At 48.6% G+C, this 16482-nt stretch overlaps 1 protein-coding gene across 4 annotated transcripts in view; it reads right to left on the reverse strand.

Annotated features, from left to right (window-relative positions):
- Window positions 1-16482, reverse strand: part of LOC115133681 (glucosidase 2 subunit beta-like) — a 321308-nt gene that overhangs the window by 260343 nt on the left and 44483 nt on the right. For all 4 annotated transcript variants that reach the window (XM_065021985.1, XM_065021984.1, XM_065021987.1 and 1 more), the window contains exon 7: window positions 11956-12028. In XM_065021985.1, the coding sequence (XP_064878057.1) occupies window positions 11956-12028 (73 nt within the window). The remainder of the gene's footprint in view (window positions 1-11955; window positions 12029-16482) is intronic.

Genomic DNA, 16482 nt, shown 5'->3' on the forward strand with positions numbered 1-16482 from the left:
TAGATCAGGTGATCTACTACAGGAAACATGGAGGGTATAGTGTCGTAGGTCAGGTGATCTACTACAGGAAACATGGAGGGTATAGTGTCGTAGGTCAGGTGATCTACTACAGGAAACATGGAGGGTATAGTGTCGTAGATCAGGTTATATACTTCAGGAAACATGGAGGGTATAGTGACGTAGATCAGGTTATATACTACAGGAAACATGGAGGGTATAGTGACGTTGATCAGGTTATATACTACAGGAAACATGGAGGGTATAGTGACGTAGATCAGGTTATATACTACAGGAAACATGGAGGGTATAGTGACGTAGGTCAGGTTATATACTACAGGAAACATGGAGGGTATAGTGATGTTGATCAGGTTATATACTACAGGAAACATGGAGGGTATAGTGACGTAGGTCAGGTTATATACGACAGGAAACATGGAGGGTATAGTGTCGTAGGTCAGGTGATCTACTACAGGAAACATGGAGGGTATAGTGTCGTAGGTCAGGTGATCTACTACAGGAAACATGGAGGGTATAGTGTCGTAGGTCAGGTGATCTACTACAGGAAACATGGAGGGTATAGTGTCGTAGGTCAGGTGATCTACTACAGGAAACATGGAGGGTAATAGTGTCGTAGATCAGGTTATATACTACAGGAAACATGGAGGGTATAGTGTCTTACAGTAGATCAGGTTATCTACTACAGGAAACATGGAGGGTATAGTGTCTTACAGTAGGTCAGGTTATATACTACAGGAAACATGGAGGGTATAGTGTCTTACAGTAGATCAGGTTATATACTACAGGAAACATGGAGGGTATAGTGTCTTACAGTAGATCAGGTTATATACTACAGGAAACATGGAGGGTATAGTGTCTTACAGTAGATCAGGTTATCTACTACAGGAAACATGGAGGGTATAGTGTCGTAGGTCAGGTGATCTACTACAGGAAACATGGAGGGTATAGTGTCGTAGGTCAGGTGATCTACTACAGGAAACATGGAGGGTCTAGTGACGTAGATCAGGTGATCTACTACAGGAAACATGGAGGGTATAGTGTCTTACAGTAGGTCAGGTGATCTACTACAGGAAACATGGAGGGTATAGTGTCGTAGATCAGGTTATATACTACAGGAAACATGGAGGGTATAGTGTCGTAGATCAGGTTATATACTACAGGAAACATGGAGGGTATAGTGACGTAGATCAGGTTATATACTACAGGAAACATGGAGGGTATAGTGTCGTAGATCAGGTTATATACTACAGGAAACATGGAGGGTATAGTGACGTAGGTCAGGTTATATACTACAGGAAACATGGAGGGTATAGTGACGTAGATCAGGTTATATACTACAGGAAACATGGAGGGTATAGTGACGTAGGTCAGGTTATATACGACAGGAAACATGGAGGGTATAGTGTCGTAGGTCAGGTGATCTACTACAGGAAACATGGAGGGTATAGTGTCGTAGGTCAGGTGATCTACTACAGGAAACATGGAGGGTATAGTGTCGTAGGTCAGGTGATCTACTACAGGAAACATGGAGGGTATAGTGACGTAGATCAGGTTATCTACTACAGGAAACATGGAGGGTATAGTGTCGTAGGTCAGGTGATCTACTACAGGAAACATGGAGGGTATAGTGTCGTAGGTCAGGTGATCTACTACAGGAAACATGGAGGGTATAGTGACGTAGATCAGGTTATATACTACAGGAAACATGGAGGGTATAGTGTCGTAGGTCAGGTGATCTACTACAGGAAACATGGAGGGTATAGTGTCGTAGGTCAGGTGATCTACTACAGGAAACATGGAGGGTATAGTGTCGTAGGTCAGGTGATCTACTACAGGAAACATGGAGGGTATAGTGTCGTAGATCAGGTGATCTACTACAGGAAACATGGAGGGTATAGTGTCGTAGGTCAGGTGATCTACTACAGGAAACATGGAGGGTATAGTGTCGTAGGTCAGGTGATCTACTACAGGAAACATGGAGGGTATAGTGTCGTAGATCAGGTTATATACTTCAGGAAACATGGAGGGTATAGTGACGTAGATCAGGTTATATACTACAGGAAACATGGAGGGTATAGTGTCGTAGGTCAGGTTATATACGACAGGAAACATGGAGGGTATAGTGTCTTACAGTAGGTCAGGTAATCTACTACAGGAAACATGGAGGGTATAGTGACGTAGATCAGGTTATATACTACAGGAAACATGGAGGGTATAGTGACGTAGGTCAGGTTATATACGACAGGAAACATGGAGGGTATAGTGTCGTAGGTCAGGTGATCTACTACAGGAAACATGGAGGGTATAGTGTCGTAGGTCAGGTGATCTACTACAGGAAACATGGAGGGTATAGTGTCTTACAGTAGATCAGGTTATCTACTACAGGAAACATGGAGGGTATAGTGTCGTAGGTCAGGTGATCTACTACAGAAAACATGGAGGGTATAGTGACATAGATCAGGTTATCTACTACAGGAAACATGGAGGGTATAGTGTCGTAGGTCAGGTGATCTACTACAGGAAACATGGAGGGTATAGTGACGTAGGTCAGGTTATCTACTACAGGAAACATGGAGGGTATAGTGTCATAGGTCAGGTGATCTACTACAGGAAACATGGAGGGTATAGTGACGTAGGTCAGGTTATCTACTACAGGAAACATGGAGGGTATAGTGACGTAGATCAGGTTATCTACTACAGGAAACATAGAGGGTATAGTGTCGTAGGTCAGGTGATCTACTACAGGAAACATGGAGGGTATAGTGACGTAGATCAGGTTATATACTACAGGAAACATGGAGGGTATAGTGTCGTAGATCAGGTTATATACTACAGGAAACATGGAGGGTATAGTGACGTAGATCAGGTTATATACTACAGGAAACATGGAGGGTATAGTGTCGTAGATCAGGTTATATACTGCTGACGACACACATACACACAGACAAAGGGGGGAGGGGGGGGGGGTCAAACCTACAACCCGTTGCTGTGCCGTGGTTTGTTTCCAATAGCATTTGTTACACACTATTTATAAGCAGCACTACAGGTACCAGTTAATCCTGCACTGGGCTGCCAGCTGTCGGCACTGGGACTCGTTTGTGTGTGTGGTACTTATGAAGGCTTAGGGCAACATAACACAGAGAAGCAGAAACCCACCCAGGAGCCTACGATACATGTTTAGACAACGCTAAGACAACGCTAAGACCACGTTTAGAAGAAGAAGAAAAAGACCAAAGTTAAGCATGTTCCTTATCTTATATGATATGGCATTACCATGTCTAAACCAAAAGAAAGATGTCTGCTTTCAGATTCCCTTTTTGAACTGGTAAAACCACAAATCCACGAATCTAAACCCTTCCTATTGGAGGGAACCTTCATGCTGGGGGGGGGGGGGGGGTCATTTTTTTACATTTTATTACATTCCTATTTATTTCAGAGGGGGAATCGAAGTTCTTAATTACTAACGATAACGGAATAAATATATAACACACATGAGATAGGGTGCAATTATCGCTGAATTTGCATATAATGATATATTCCTATCAAAAGGATTAAGAAAAGTGTAGCGTTTCAGGGTGACTAATTAGCAACAAAAAGACAACCTATTTAGAACGTGCATACTAATAGCATTTCGAGTCGGTACATGGAAAACTGTGCTAGTATCAGGTACATCATGCGCAAAAGCAATCTAAATTGCGCTTGGCGCCGGGGCATGTTGGAGCTACCCCCCTCGAGCCCAGAATCCCAATGACGGATTGACTGAAACAAATATCTGACTTATAAAACAAGCGGAATATATTTTAGCTTAGTAATGTGTTTGTTTTAAGCCGAGCTCCCAGAACCTCAGCGATGGGGAGGGGACAGACGCAGGCTGAATAACGGTGAACATCAAGAGGCTCAGGAAGTCATTAACCACCGCGCCACTAGCTAAAAAAATTAAAAAAGCTGCGCAAGCATTTCCTTCTGATGCGGCCATATGTTTTATAGCATGTTTAGTTTACAATCCCGGGGCCACCCTCTCCCGGAAAATATGCCTAGTTAGCTTGCACAGTATTGATTTCTTTCAGAGGCAGTGGGGGGGGGGGGGGGGATGTGGGTGGATGAGGAAAGGGAGATAACAGGCTCATTGGAAACTCAGTTGATTTTTCTGCAAGCCTGTGAGGAAATGTTAACATCTCACTGGGAAACAGAACTGTGGCCATTCTCCATGAAGCAGACAGAGGAGGTTAAACACAGCCCACAGCAGACAGAGGAGGTTAAACACAGCCCACAGCAGACAGACAGAGGAGGTTAAACACAGCCCACAGCAGACAGACAGAGGAGGTTAAACACAGCCCACAGCAGACAGACAGAGGAGGTTAAACACAGCCCACAGCAGACAGAGGAGGTTAAAAACAGCCCACAGCAGACAGAGGAGGTTAAACACAGCCCAGCAGACAGACAGAGGAGGTTAAACACAGCCCACAGCAGACAGACAGAGGAGGTTAAACACAGCCCACAGCAGACAGAGGAGGTTAAACACAGCCCACAGCAGACAGAGGAGGTTAAACACAGCTCACAGCAGACAGAGGTTAAACACAGCCCACAGCAGACAGAGGTTAAACACAGCCCACAGCAGACAGAGGAGGTTAAACACAGCCCACAGCAGCAGACAGAGGTTAAACACAGCCCACAGCAGCAGACAGACAGAGGAGGTTAAACACAGCCCACAGCAGACAGAGGTTAAACACAGCCCACAGCAGACAGAGGAGGTTAAACACAGCCCACAGCAGACAGCCCACAGCAGAGGAGGTTAAACACAGCCCACAGCAGACAGACAGAGCAGAGGTTAAACACAGCCCACAGCAGACAGACAGAGGAGGTTAAACACAGCCCACAGCAGACAGAGGTTAAACACAGCCCACAGCAGTCAGAGGAGGTTAAACACAGCCCACAGCAGACAGACAGAGGAGGTTAAACACAGCCCACAGCAGACATAGGAGGTTAAACACAGCCCACAGCAGACAGAGGAGGTTAAACACAGCCCACAGCAGACAGTCAGAGGAGGTTAAACACAGCCCACAGCAGACAGACAGAGGAGGTTAAACACAGCCCACAGCAGACAGACAGAGGAGGTTAAACACAGCCCACAGCAGACAGAGGAGGTTAAACACAGCCCACAGCAGACAGACAGAGGAGGTTAAACACAGCCCACAGCAGACAGAGGAGGTTAAACACAGTCCACAGCAGACATAGGAGGTTAAACACAGCCCACAGCAGACAGAGGAGGTTAAACACAGCCCACAGCAGACATAGGAGGTTAAACACAGCCCACAGCAGACAGAGGAGGTTAAACACAGCCCACAGCAGACAGAGGAGGTTAAACACAGCCCACAGCAGACAGACAGAGGAGGTTAAACACAGCCCACAGCAGACAGAGGAGATTAAACACAGCCCACAGCAGACAGACAGAGGAGGTTAAACACAGCCCAGACAGAGGAGGTTAAACACAGACAGACAGAGGAGGTTAAACACAGCCCACAGCAGACAGACAGAGGAGGTTAAACACAGCCCACAGCAGACAGAGGAGGTTAAACACAGCCCACAGCAGACAGACAGAGGAGGTTAAACACAGCCCACAGCAGACAGACAGAGGAGGTTAAACACAGCCCACAGCAGACAGAGGTTAAACACAGCCCACAGCAGTCAGAGGTTAAACACAGCCCACAGCAGTCAGAGGAGGTTAAACACAGCCCACAGCAGACAGAGGAGGTTAAACACAGCCCACAGCAGACAGAGGAGGTTAAACACAGCCCACAGCAGACAGAGGAGGTTAAACACAGCCCACAGCAGACAGTCAGAGGAGGTTAAACACAGCCCACAGCAGACAGACAGAGGAGGTTAAACACAGCCCACAGCAGACAGACAGAGGAGGTTAAACACAGCCCACAGCAGACAGAGGAGGTTAAACACAGCCCACAGCAGACAGACAGAGGAGGTTAAACACAGCCCACAGCAGACAGAGGAGGTTAAACACAGTCCACAGCAGTCAGAGGAGGTTAAACACAGCCCACAGCAGACATAGGAGGTTAAACACAGCCCACAGCAGACAGAGGAGGTTAAACACAGCCCACAGCAGACAGAGGAGGTTAAACACAGCCCACAGCAGACAGAGGAGGTTAAACACAGCCCACAGCAGACAGAGGAGGTTAAACACAGCCCACAGCAGACAGAGGAGGTTAAACACAGCCCACAGCAGACAGACAGAGGAGGTTAAACACAGCCCACAGCAGACAGACAGAGGAGGTTAAACACAGCCCACAGCAGACAGAGGAGGTTAAACACAGCCCACAGCAGACAGACAGAGGTGGTTAAACACAGCCCACAGCAGACAGACAGAGGAGGTTAAACACAGCCCACAGCAGACAGAGGTTAAACACAGCCCACAGCAGACAGAGGAGGTTAAACACAGCCCACAGCAGACAGAGGAGGTTAAACACAGCCCACAGCAGACAGAGGAGGTTAAACACAGCCCACAGCAGACAGACAGAGGAGGTTAAACACAGCCCACAGCAGACAGACAGAGGAGGTTAAACACAGCCCACAGCAGACAGAGGAGGTTAAACACAGCCCACAGCAGACAGAGGAGGTTAAACACAGCCCACAGCAGACACAGCCCACAGCAGACAGACAGAGGAGGTTAAACACAGCCCACAGCAGACAGACAGAGGTTAAACACAGCCCACAGCAGACAGAGGAGGTTAAACACAGCCCACAGCAGACAGAGGAGGTTAAACACAGCCCACAGCAGAAACACAGCCCACAGCAGACAGAGGAGGTTAAACACAGCCCCCAGACAGCAGACAGACAGGAGATTAAACACAGCCCACAGCAGACAGAGGAGGTTAAACACAGCCCACAGCAGACAGACAGAGGAGGTTAAACACAGCCCCCACAGCAGACAGACAGAGGAGGTTAAACACAGCCCACAGCAGACAGAGGAGGTTAAACACAGCCCACAGCAGCCCACAGCAGACAGAGGAGGTTAAACACAGCCCCAGCAGACAGCAGACAGACAGAGGAGGTTAAACACAGCCCACAGCAGACAGAGGTTAAAAACACAGCCCACAGCAGACAGAGGAGGTTAAACACAGCCCACAGCAGACAGAGGAGGTTAAACACAGCCCACAGCAGACAGAGGAGGTTAAACACAGCCCACCAGACAGCAGACAGCAGACAGAGGAGGTTAAACACAGCCCACAGCAGACAGGAGGTTAAACACAGCCCACAAACACAGCCCACAGCAGACAGTCAGAGGAGGTTAAACACAGCCCACAGCAGACAGAGGAGGTTAAACACAGCCCACAGCAGACAGAGGAGGTTAAACACAGCCCACAGCAGACAGACAGAGGAGGTTAAACACAGCCCACAGCAGACAGACAGAGGAGGTTAAACACAGCCCACAGCAGACAGACAGAGGAGGTTAAACACAGCCCACAGCAGACAGAGGAGGTTAAACACAGCCCACAGCAGACAGACAGAGGAGGTTAAACACTGCCCACCCACAGCAGACAGACAGAGGAGGTTAAACACAGCCCACAGACAAACGACACAAGGTGGGATGGTAGAGCGGGAGGGGATGTTCATGGAGACCAATGACAGAGTTGGGAGACGAAAGAATGGGAGGAGGAGACGCATTCCAAGATGAACGAGACCTATGAGTTAACCATTTTTCTTACTGACCACTACGAAAGAGGCATAATCAATCATTGAATCGAAGGTAGACGAAGTCAAGATATTATCTAAATTTAATACAGTTGGTCGGCAGTTATGATTTGTTAGCTAGGCTTGAACACCATATTAGTCTAATAAGATCATCCTGATAGGTGAGGGTATCTTAACAACCTGATAAGATATGCAAAGTTTATTCTGAAGGAAGCGTTTGAGAACGGTGATTCTAATTGAGAAAACTACTGTGTGTGTGGATATATGCTAAAGTAAACTTCATCAATGCATGGTAACTAGTTAAAACATTAAAACAACACAATTGAGATCTAGCTTATGATTAGCCCATGGTATTTACAGACAGGCAAACCCTCATGTTTCAGAATATATATTTATAAAAACACTACGCAGCATCATTTGGGCCACAGGTGAACAAATCCCAGACCTCAATGGGGTGGCAGGGTAGCCTAGTGGTTAGAGTGTAGAGGCGGCAGGGTAGCCTAGTGGTTAGAGTGTAGAGGCGGCAGGGTAGCCTAGTGGTTAGAGTGTAGAGGCGGCAGGGTAGCCTAGTGGTTAGAGTGTAGAGGCGGCAGGGTAGCCTAGTGGTTAGAGTGTAGAGGTGGCAGGGTAGCCTAGTGGTTAGAGTGTAGAGGTGGCAGGGTAGCCTAGTGGTTAGAGTGTAGAGGTGGCAGGGTAGCCTAGTGGTTAGAGTGTAGAGGTGGCAGGGTAGCCAGTGGTTAGCCTAGAGTGGTTAGCCTAGTGGTTAGAGTGTAGAGGCGGCAGGGTAGCCTAGTGGTTAGAGTGTAGAGGCGGCAGGGTAGCCTAGTGGTTAGAGGTGTAGAGGTGGCAGGGTAGCCTAGTGGTTAGAGTGTAGAGGTGGCAGGGTAGCCTAGTGGTTAGAGTGTAGAGGCGGCCTAGTGGTTAGAGTGTAGGGTGGCAGGGTAGCCTAGTGGTTAGCCTAGTGGTTGTAGAGGCGGCAGGGTAGCCTAGTGGTTAGAGTGCAGAGGTGGCAGGTGGCCTGGTGGTTAGAGTGTAGAGGCCTAGTGGTTAGAGTGTAGAGGTGGCAGGGTAGCCTAGTGGTTAGAGTGTAGAGGCGGCAGGGTAGCCTAGTGGTGGTTAGAGTGGTTGTAGAGGTGGCAGGGTAGCCTAGTGGTTAGAGTGTAGAGGCGGCAGGGTAGCCTAGTGGTTAGAGTGTAGAGGTGGCAGGGTAGCCTAGTGGTTAGAGTGTAGAGGCGGCAGGGCAGCCTAGTGGTTAGAGTGTAGAGGCGGCAGGGTAGCCTAGTGGTTAGAGTGTAGAGGTGGCAGGGTAGCCTAGTGGTTAGAGTGTAGAGGTGGCAGGGTAGCCTAGTGGTTAGAGTGTAGAGGTGGCAGGGTAGCCTAGTGGTTAGCCTAGTGGTTAGAGTGTAGAGGTGGCAGGGGCAGGGTAGCCTAGTGGTTAGAGTGTAGAGGTGGCAGGGTAGCCTAGTGGTTAGAGTGTAGAGGTGGCAGGGTAGCCTAGTGGTTAGAGTGTAGAGGCGGCAGGGTAGCCTAGTGGTTAGAGTGTAGAGGCGGCAGGGTAGCCTAGTGGTTAGAGTGTTAGAGGTGGCAGGGTAGCCTAGTGGTTAGAGTGTAGAGTGGTTGTGCAGGGTAGCCTAGTGGTTAGAGTGTAGAGGCGGCAGGGTAGCCTAGTGGTTAGAGTGTAGAGGTGGCAGGGTAGCCTAGTGGTTAGAGTGTAGAGGTGGCAGGGTAGCCTAGTGGTTAGAGTGCCTAGAGGCGGCAGGGTAGCCTAGTGGTTTAGAGGTGTAGAGTGGGTGTGAGGCGGCAGGGTAGCCTAGTGGTTAGAGTGTAGAGGTGGCAGGGTAGCCTAGTGGTTAGAGTGTAGAGGCGGCAGGGTAGCCTAGTGGTTTAGAGGCGGCAGGGTAGCCTAGAGGTGGCAGGGTAGCCTAGTGGTTAGAGTGTAGAGGCGGCAGGGTAGCCTAGTGGTTAGAGTGTAGAGGTGGCAGGGTAGCCTAGTGGTTAGAGTGTAGAGGTGGCAGGGCAGCCTAGTGGTTAGAGTGTAGAGGTGGCAGGGTAGCCTAGTGGTGGTTAGAGTGTAGAGGTAGCCTAGTGGTTAGAGTGCAGGGTGGCAGGGTAGCCTAGTGGTTAGAGTGTAGAGGCGGCAGGGTAGCCTAGTGGTTAGAGTGTAGAGGTGGCAGGGTAGCCTAGTGGTTAGAGTGTAGAGGTGGCAGGGTAGCCTAGTGGTTAGAGTGTAGAGGCGGCAGGGTAGCCTAGTGGTTAGAGTGTAGAGGTGGCAGGGTAGCCTAGTGGTTAGAGTGTAGAGGTGGCAGGGTAGCCTAGTGGTTAGAGTGTAGAGGCGGCAGGGTAGCCTAGTGGTTAGAGTGTAGAGGTGGCAGGGTAGCCTAGTGGTTAGAGTGTAGAGGTGGCAGGGTAGCCTAGTGGTTAGAGTGTAGAGGCGGCAGGTTAGCCTAGCCTAGTGGTTAGAGTGTAGAGGTGGCAGGGTAGCCTAGTGGTTAGAGTGTAGAGGTGGCAGGGTAGCCTAGTGGTTAGAGTGTAGAGGCGGCTAGTGGGGTAGCCTAGCCTAGTGGTTAGAGTGTAGAGGTGGCAGGGTAGCCTAGTGGTTAGAGTGTAGAGGTGGCAGGGTAGCCTAGTGGTTAGAGTGTAGAGGTGGCAGGGTAGCCTAGTGGTTAGAGTGTAGAGGCGGCAGGGTAGCCTAGTGGTTAGAGTGTAGAGGTGGCAGGGTAGCCTAGTGGTTAGAGTGTAGAGGTGGCAGGGTAGCCTAGTGGTTAGAGTGTAGAGGCGGCAGGGTAGCCTAGTGGTTAGAGTGTAGAGGCGGCAGGGTAGCCTAGTGGTTAGAGTGTAGAGGAGGCAGGGTAGCCTAGTGGTTAGAGTGTAGAGGTGGCAGGGTAGCCTAGTGGTTAGAGTGGTAGAGTGCGGCAGGGTAGCCTAGTGGTTAGAGTGTAGAGGTGGCAGGGTAGCCTAGTGGTTAGAGTGTAGAGGTGGCAGGGTAGCCTAGTGGTTAGAGTGTAGAGGTGGCAGGGTAGCCTAGTGGTTAGAGTGTAGAGGCGGCAGGGTAGCCTAGTGGTTAGAGTGTAGAGGTGGCAGGGTAGCCTAGTGGTTAGAGTGTAGAGGTGGCAGGGTAGCCTAGTGGTTAGAGTGTAGAGGCTGCAGGGTAGCCTAGTGGTTAGAGTGTAGAGGCGGCAGGGTAGCCTAGTGGTTAGAGTGTAGAGGCGGCAGGGTAGCCTAGTGGTTAGAGTGTAGAGGCGGCAGGGTAGCCTAGTGGTTAGAGTGTAGGCGTAGAGGCGGCAGGGTAGCCTAGTGGTTAGAGTGTAGAGGCGGCAGGCTAGTGGTTAGAGGGTAGCCTAGTGGTTAGAGAGTGCTGGTGGTTAGAGTGAGCGGCGGCCTAGGGTAGCCTAGTGGTTAGAGTGTAGAGGCGGCAGGGTAGCCTAGTGGTTAGAGTGTAGAGGGTAGAGGCAGGTAGCCTAGTGGTTAGAGTGTAGAGGCGGCAGGGTAGCCTAGTGGTTAGAGTGTAGAGGTGGCAGGGTAGCCTAGTGGTTAGAGTGTAGAGTGGTTGGTAGAGGGTAGCCTAGTGGTTAGAGTGAGGAGGTGGCAGAGTAGCCTAGTGGTTAAAGTGTAGAGGTGGCAGGGTAGCCTAGTGGTTAGAGTGTAGAGGTGGCAGGGTAGCCTAGTGGTTAGCCTAGAGGTGGCAGGGTTAGAGAGTGTAGAGGTGGCAGGGTAGCCTAGTGGTTAGAGAATTGGACTAGTAACCGCAAGTTTGCAAGTTCAAACCCCCGAGCCGACAAGGTACAAATATGTCGTTCTGCCCCTGAACAGGCAGTTTAACCCACTGTTCCTAGGCCGTCATTGAAAATAAGAATTTGTTCTTAACCGACTTGCCTGGTTAAATGAAGGTCAAATAAATTGCTAATATACTGTAGACCTTAGGCTATATGCATGGTCCACCATAATAAAAGCATTTGAACCAATATGTTAATTAGTCCCATTTCTGGAGATGGAGATGATATTTTAGACGGTGCCCGTAGAATGTTAGTAGTAGAAAGTAATTGAACTTTGAACTCTTTGTACATAAAATGTCTCCGGCAGAGACACAAAAAAGGAAACCTCCCCCTCTGTGACTTCCCCCCCCCCCTCCACTGCTACAAAAATGTCCAGAGGAAACACTGCAAGTAACCTTGGTAACACTGCATGTTTGGTAGTGTATATATACACAGTGAATGTAAAAGCGAGGTTCTTTACCTTCCATCTCTATTGCTGTCCAACTCTTTGAAAACGCTGATTGGAGACTCAGGCCTATAGTGACTCGTGGGACCTGTGAACACAACAATGTAGGGTTACTGTGAAATCCCCTGATAACGTTCCAGGCTACATAGTTGGGAACTGTGAAATCCCCTGATAACGTTCCAGGCTACATAGTTGTGAACTGTGAAATCGACCTGATAACGTTCCAGGCTACATAGTTGTGAACTGTGAAATCCCCTGATAACGTTCCAGGCTACGTAGTTGTGAACTGTGAAATCCCCTGATAACGTTCCAGGCTACATAGTTGTGAACTGTGAAATCCCACCTTCAGTGAAAACGGTAATAAGTCATTGAGTGACAAAACAATTTGACTCAAATTTCAATTTGGTGGTGGAATTCCCCTTTAACTATATCAAATATACGTGGCTCCCGAGTGGCACAGCAGTCTAAGGCACTGCATCTCAGTGCAAGAGGTGTCACTACAGTCCCTGGTTCGAATCTAGGCTGCATCACATCCGGACGTGATTGGGAGTCCCATAGGACAGCGAACAATTGGCCCAGAGTCATCCGGGTTTGGCCAGGGTAGGCCGTCATTGTAAATAATAATTTGTTCTTAACTGACTTGCCTAGTAAAATAAAATAAAAAAAATACACTTAGTTAACAAAACATTTGTAACTCGTTCCAAGATCGACTGACCAGGTTAAAGAAGGATTTTTAAGCCTTGAGACAATTGAGACATCGATTGTGTATATGTGTGCCATTCTGAGGGTGAATGGGCAAGACAAAAGATTAAAGTGCCTTTGAACGGGGTATGGTGCCAGGCGTACTGGTAGTAGGTGCCAGGCGTAGGTGCCAGGCGTACTGGTAGTAGGTGCCAGGCGTAGGTGCCAGGCATGCTGGTAGTAGGTGCCAGGCATACTGGTAGTAGGTGCCAGGCGTAGGTGCCAGGCGTACTGGTAGTAGGTGCCAGGCATACTGGTAGTAGGTGCCAGGCGTACTGGTAGTAGGTGCCAGGCGTACTGGTAGTAGGTGCCAGGCGTAGGTGCCAGGCGTACTGGTAGTAGGTGCCAGGCGTACTGGTAGTAGGTGCCAGGCGGAGGTGCCAGGCGTACTGGTAGTAGGTGCCAGGCGTAGGTGCCAGGCGTACTGGTGGTTTGATTGTGTCAAGAACTGCAATGCTGCTAGGTTTTTCACACTCAACAATTTCCTGTGTGTATGAAGAATGGTCCACCACCTAAAGGAACCCTAGCCAACTTTACTGGAGGGAGGGAGGGAGGGAGGGAGGAGGGAGGGAGGGAGGGAGGGAGGGAGGGAGGGAGGGAGAAATGAGGGATGTAGGACTGCGGGGAGGAGGGAGGATGGACTGAGGGGAGGGGGGGAGGGAGGGAGGATGGACTGAGGGGAGTTTTAGGGAGGGAGGATGGGCTGAGGGGAGGGAGGATGGACTGAGGGGAGGGAGGGAGGATGGACTGAGGGGAGGGGGAGGGAGGAAGGGAGGATGGACTGAGGGGAGGGAGGGAGGATGGACTGAGGGGAGGGGAGGGAGGAAGGGAGGATGGACTGAGGGGAGGGAGGGAGGATGGACTGAAGGGAGGGGGAGGGAGGATGGACTGAGGGGAGGGGGAGGGAGGATGGGCTGAGGGGAGGGAGGATGGACTGAGGGGAGGGGAGGGAGGAAGGGAGGATGGACTGAGGGGAGGGAGGGAGGAAGGGAGGATGGACTGAGGGGAGGGAGGGAGAATGGACTGAGGGGAGGGAGGGAGGATGGACTGAAGGGAGGGGGAGGGAGGATGGACTGAGGGGAGGGGGAGGGAGGATGGGCTGAGGGGAGGAGGGAGGGGTTCACCCAGTGCTTGGGCAATCAGGCGATGAGTCAGTCATGCTGAGAGAACATTTGGTTCTACTGTAAAAAAATATATATAAAAAATAAAACATAAAAACGTGTCAGGATCCAGAATGCAATCAGGGCGCTTTGTGCTGTACGGCAACATAATGACATGATTTCCCCTCTGTTCGCCATTCGCCCTAGTTTTCAGGCACTGGAAAAAGGCTCCACTCCCGCACTCCCGTTCTCCTTCACCGAACCACGTGAGCCACATTCACTTTCCGATCACAAGAAACGAGATGAGCAAGAAAGGGGGGAAGAAAGGGGGGGGAAGTTGACCTCCATTCACGACTAAACCAATCCCTTATCATTGACTCAATCTAAAAGGGGCAAACTGATTGCTCCAAAGATGTAGAAAGAAGCACTTTACATAATGCTAATTACACATCCGCCATAATTAGCTTTCTGTACATGATTTGGCTAATTACGGAAAAGCTAATTGTGAAATTAGCCATTTTTTCCACCATACAGTGTTCTGCATTAAGAATCCTTGTGTTTAGATATTTAACAGAGCAAAATATGAACAATGAATTGCATTGGACGCTATTTATCTTCAGTTTATAGATCCAGGGTTAAGGTCAATTCCTATTTAACTTGAAATTCTAAATTCAATTCTTGATTTCACTCATGAAGTGGAGAATGTTATTTGAGTTCCATTTCGAATTTCAACAATCTTCAAGTTCTGGAATTTAATTGATTAGACAGTTTGGACTTTTTTTTTTAAATTGAAATTGTAAAACATGAAATGTTTTCTTTGGGAATTCGGTGTTTTTACATTTCCCAGTAAATGGATTTAAGGGATAATGTATCATTGGCTGCAGGATTTGTTTTAAATCAGTTCAACTTGTATTTCTACATTTCCAGTATAGCTAGGCTATCTGAACAGAAACAGTGTTCAGCCTGAAAGCCAGAGGCAATTTAATTAGAATTGGAATTTGTGGAATTGTTAAGGATAATGAATTTGGAATTGAATTCTTGGAATTTACCAAACATCAAATCAAATCAAATTGTATATGTCACATACACATGGTTAGCAGATGTTAATGCGAGTGTAGCGAAATGCTTGTGCTTCTAGTTCCGACAATGCAGTGATAACCAACGAGTAATCTAACCTAACAATTCCAAAACTACTATCTTATACACACAAGTGTAAAAAGGGATAAAGAATATGTACATTGGAATTGAGAGGAATTTAATTATCTCTGAATTCAAAGACTGACCTGGAATTTGAATTGAATTAAATGTAATTTACAAGGAGAGAGATTGTAATTAGAATGTGGAATTCACCCCCTGACCTTTGTTCAAAGATTCCAAAAGTTCACAAAACTCAAAAGGAGGAAGAATCATTCAACGAGAAACTACATTTTATGTCAACTCTGAATATAAAGTGACAGTTCACCCAAATTACAAAATTACTCATTTGTGTGAGCAGTCTACGGACAACGACCATGTTGTGGGTTTGTTTACTTGGCCACTGTCACCAACACTGCTAACCAAATCAAGGACTGCAGCTCTTCCTGGTCCATATACTGCTTTCAGCGTCAGGAAATATTATGTCTTTTATCCCCCATCTCATGAAAACCTTTCCATGTATTCAACTGTTGCATGGGTTCATGGTAACATGGTGAGGTGATGTCCTCTTGCAAACGCAACATATTCTGTATCTGTCATTGTAAAGACATGTCCTGTGTTTCAACTGCTGGCATTTCTGTATCGCACTTTGTGACATCTGCTAATAAAAAAAAAAAAAAAAAAAAAAGCTTCATAAATGCATTTGATTGATTGATATCCCATCCATCTGCAGTCCCTCTGCTCTCTCCATCCTGATATCCCATCCATCTGCAGTCCCTCTGCTCTCTCCATCCTGATATCCCACCCATCTGCAGTCCCTCTGCTCTCTCCATCCTGATATCCCATCCATCTGCAGTCCCTCTGCTCTCTCCATACTGATATCCCACCCTACTGCAGTCCCTCTGCTCTCTCCATCCTGATATCCCACCCATCTGCAGTCCCTCTGCTCTCTCCATCCTGATATCCCACCCTACTGCAGTCCCTCTGCTCTCTCCATCCTGATATCCCACCCATCTGCAGTCCACCTGCTCTCTCCATCCTGATATCCCACCCATCTGCAGTCCCTCTGCTCTCTCCATCCTGATATCCCACCCATCTGCAGTCCCTCTGCTCTCTCCTCTCCATCCTGATATCCCACCCTACTGCTTGACATTCTCCTGATACCCATCTGCAGTCCCTCTGCTCTCTCCATCCTGATATCCCACCCTACTGCTTGACATTCTCCACCCATCTGCAGTCTCTCTGCTCTCTCCATCCTGATATCCCACCCTACTGCTTGATTCTCCACCCACATTCCATCCACCCATCTGCAGTCTCTCTGCTCTCTCCATCCTGATATCCCACCCTACTGCTTGACATTCTCCACCCATCTGCAGTCCCTCTGCTCTCCATCCTCCATCCATCTGATATCCCACCCCTACTGCTTGATCTGCATTCTCCACATCCATCTGCAGTCCCTCTGCTCTCTCCATCCTGATATCCCACCCTACTGCTTGACATTCTCCACCCATCTGCAGTCTCTCTGCTCTCTCCATCCCACCCCTGATATCCCACCCTACTGCTTGAC

Source organism: Oncorhynchus nerka, linkage group LG8, assembly GCF_034236695.1.
Source record: "Oncorhynchus nerka isolate Pitt River linkage group LG8, Oner_Uvic_2.0, whole genome shotgun sequence".
In the NCBI taxonomy this organism is placed as follows: domain Eukaryota; kingdom Metazoa; phylum Chordata; class Actinopteri; order Salmoniformes; family Salmonidae; genus Oncorhynchus; species Oncorhynchus nerka.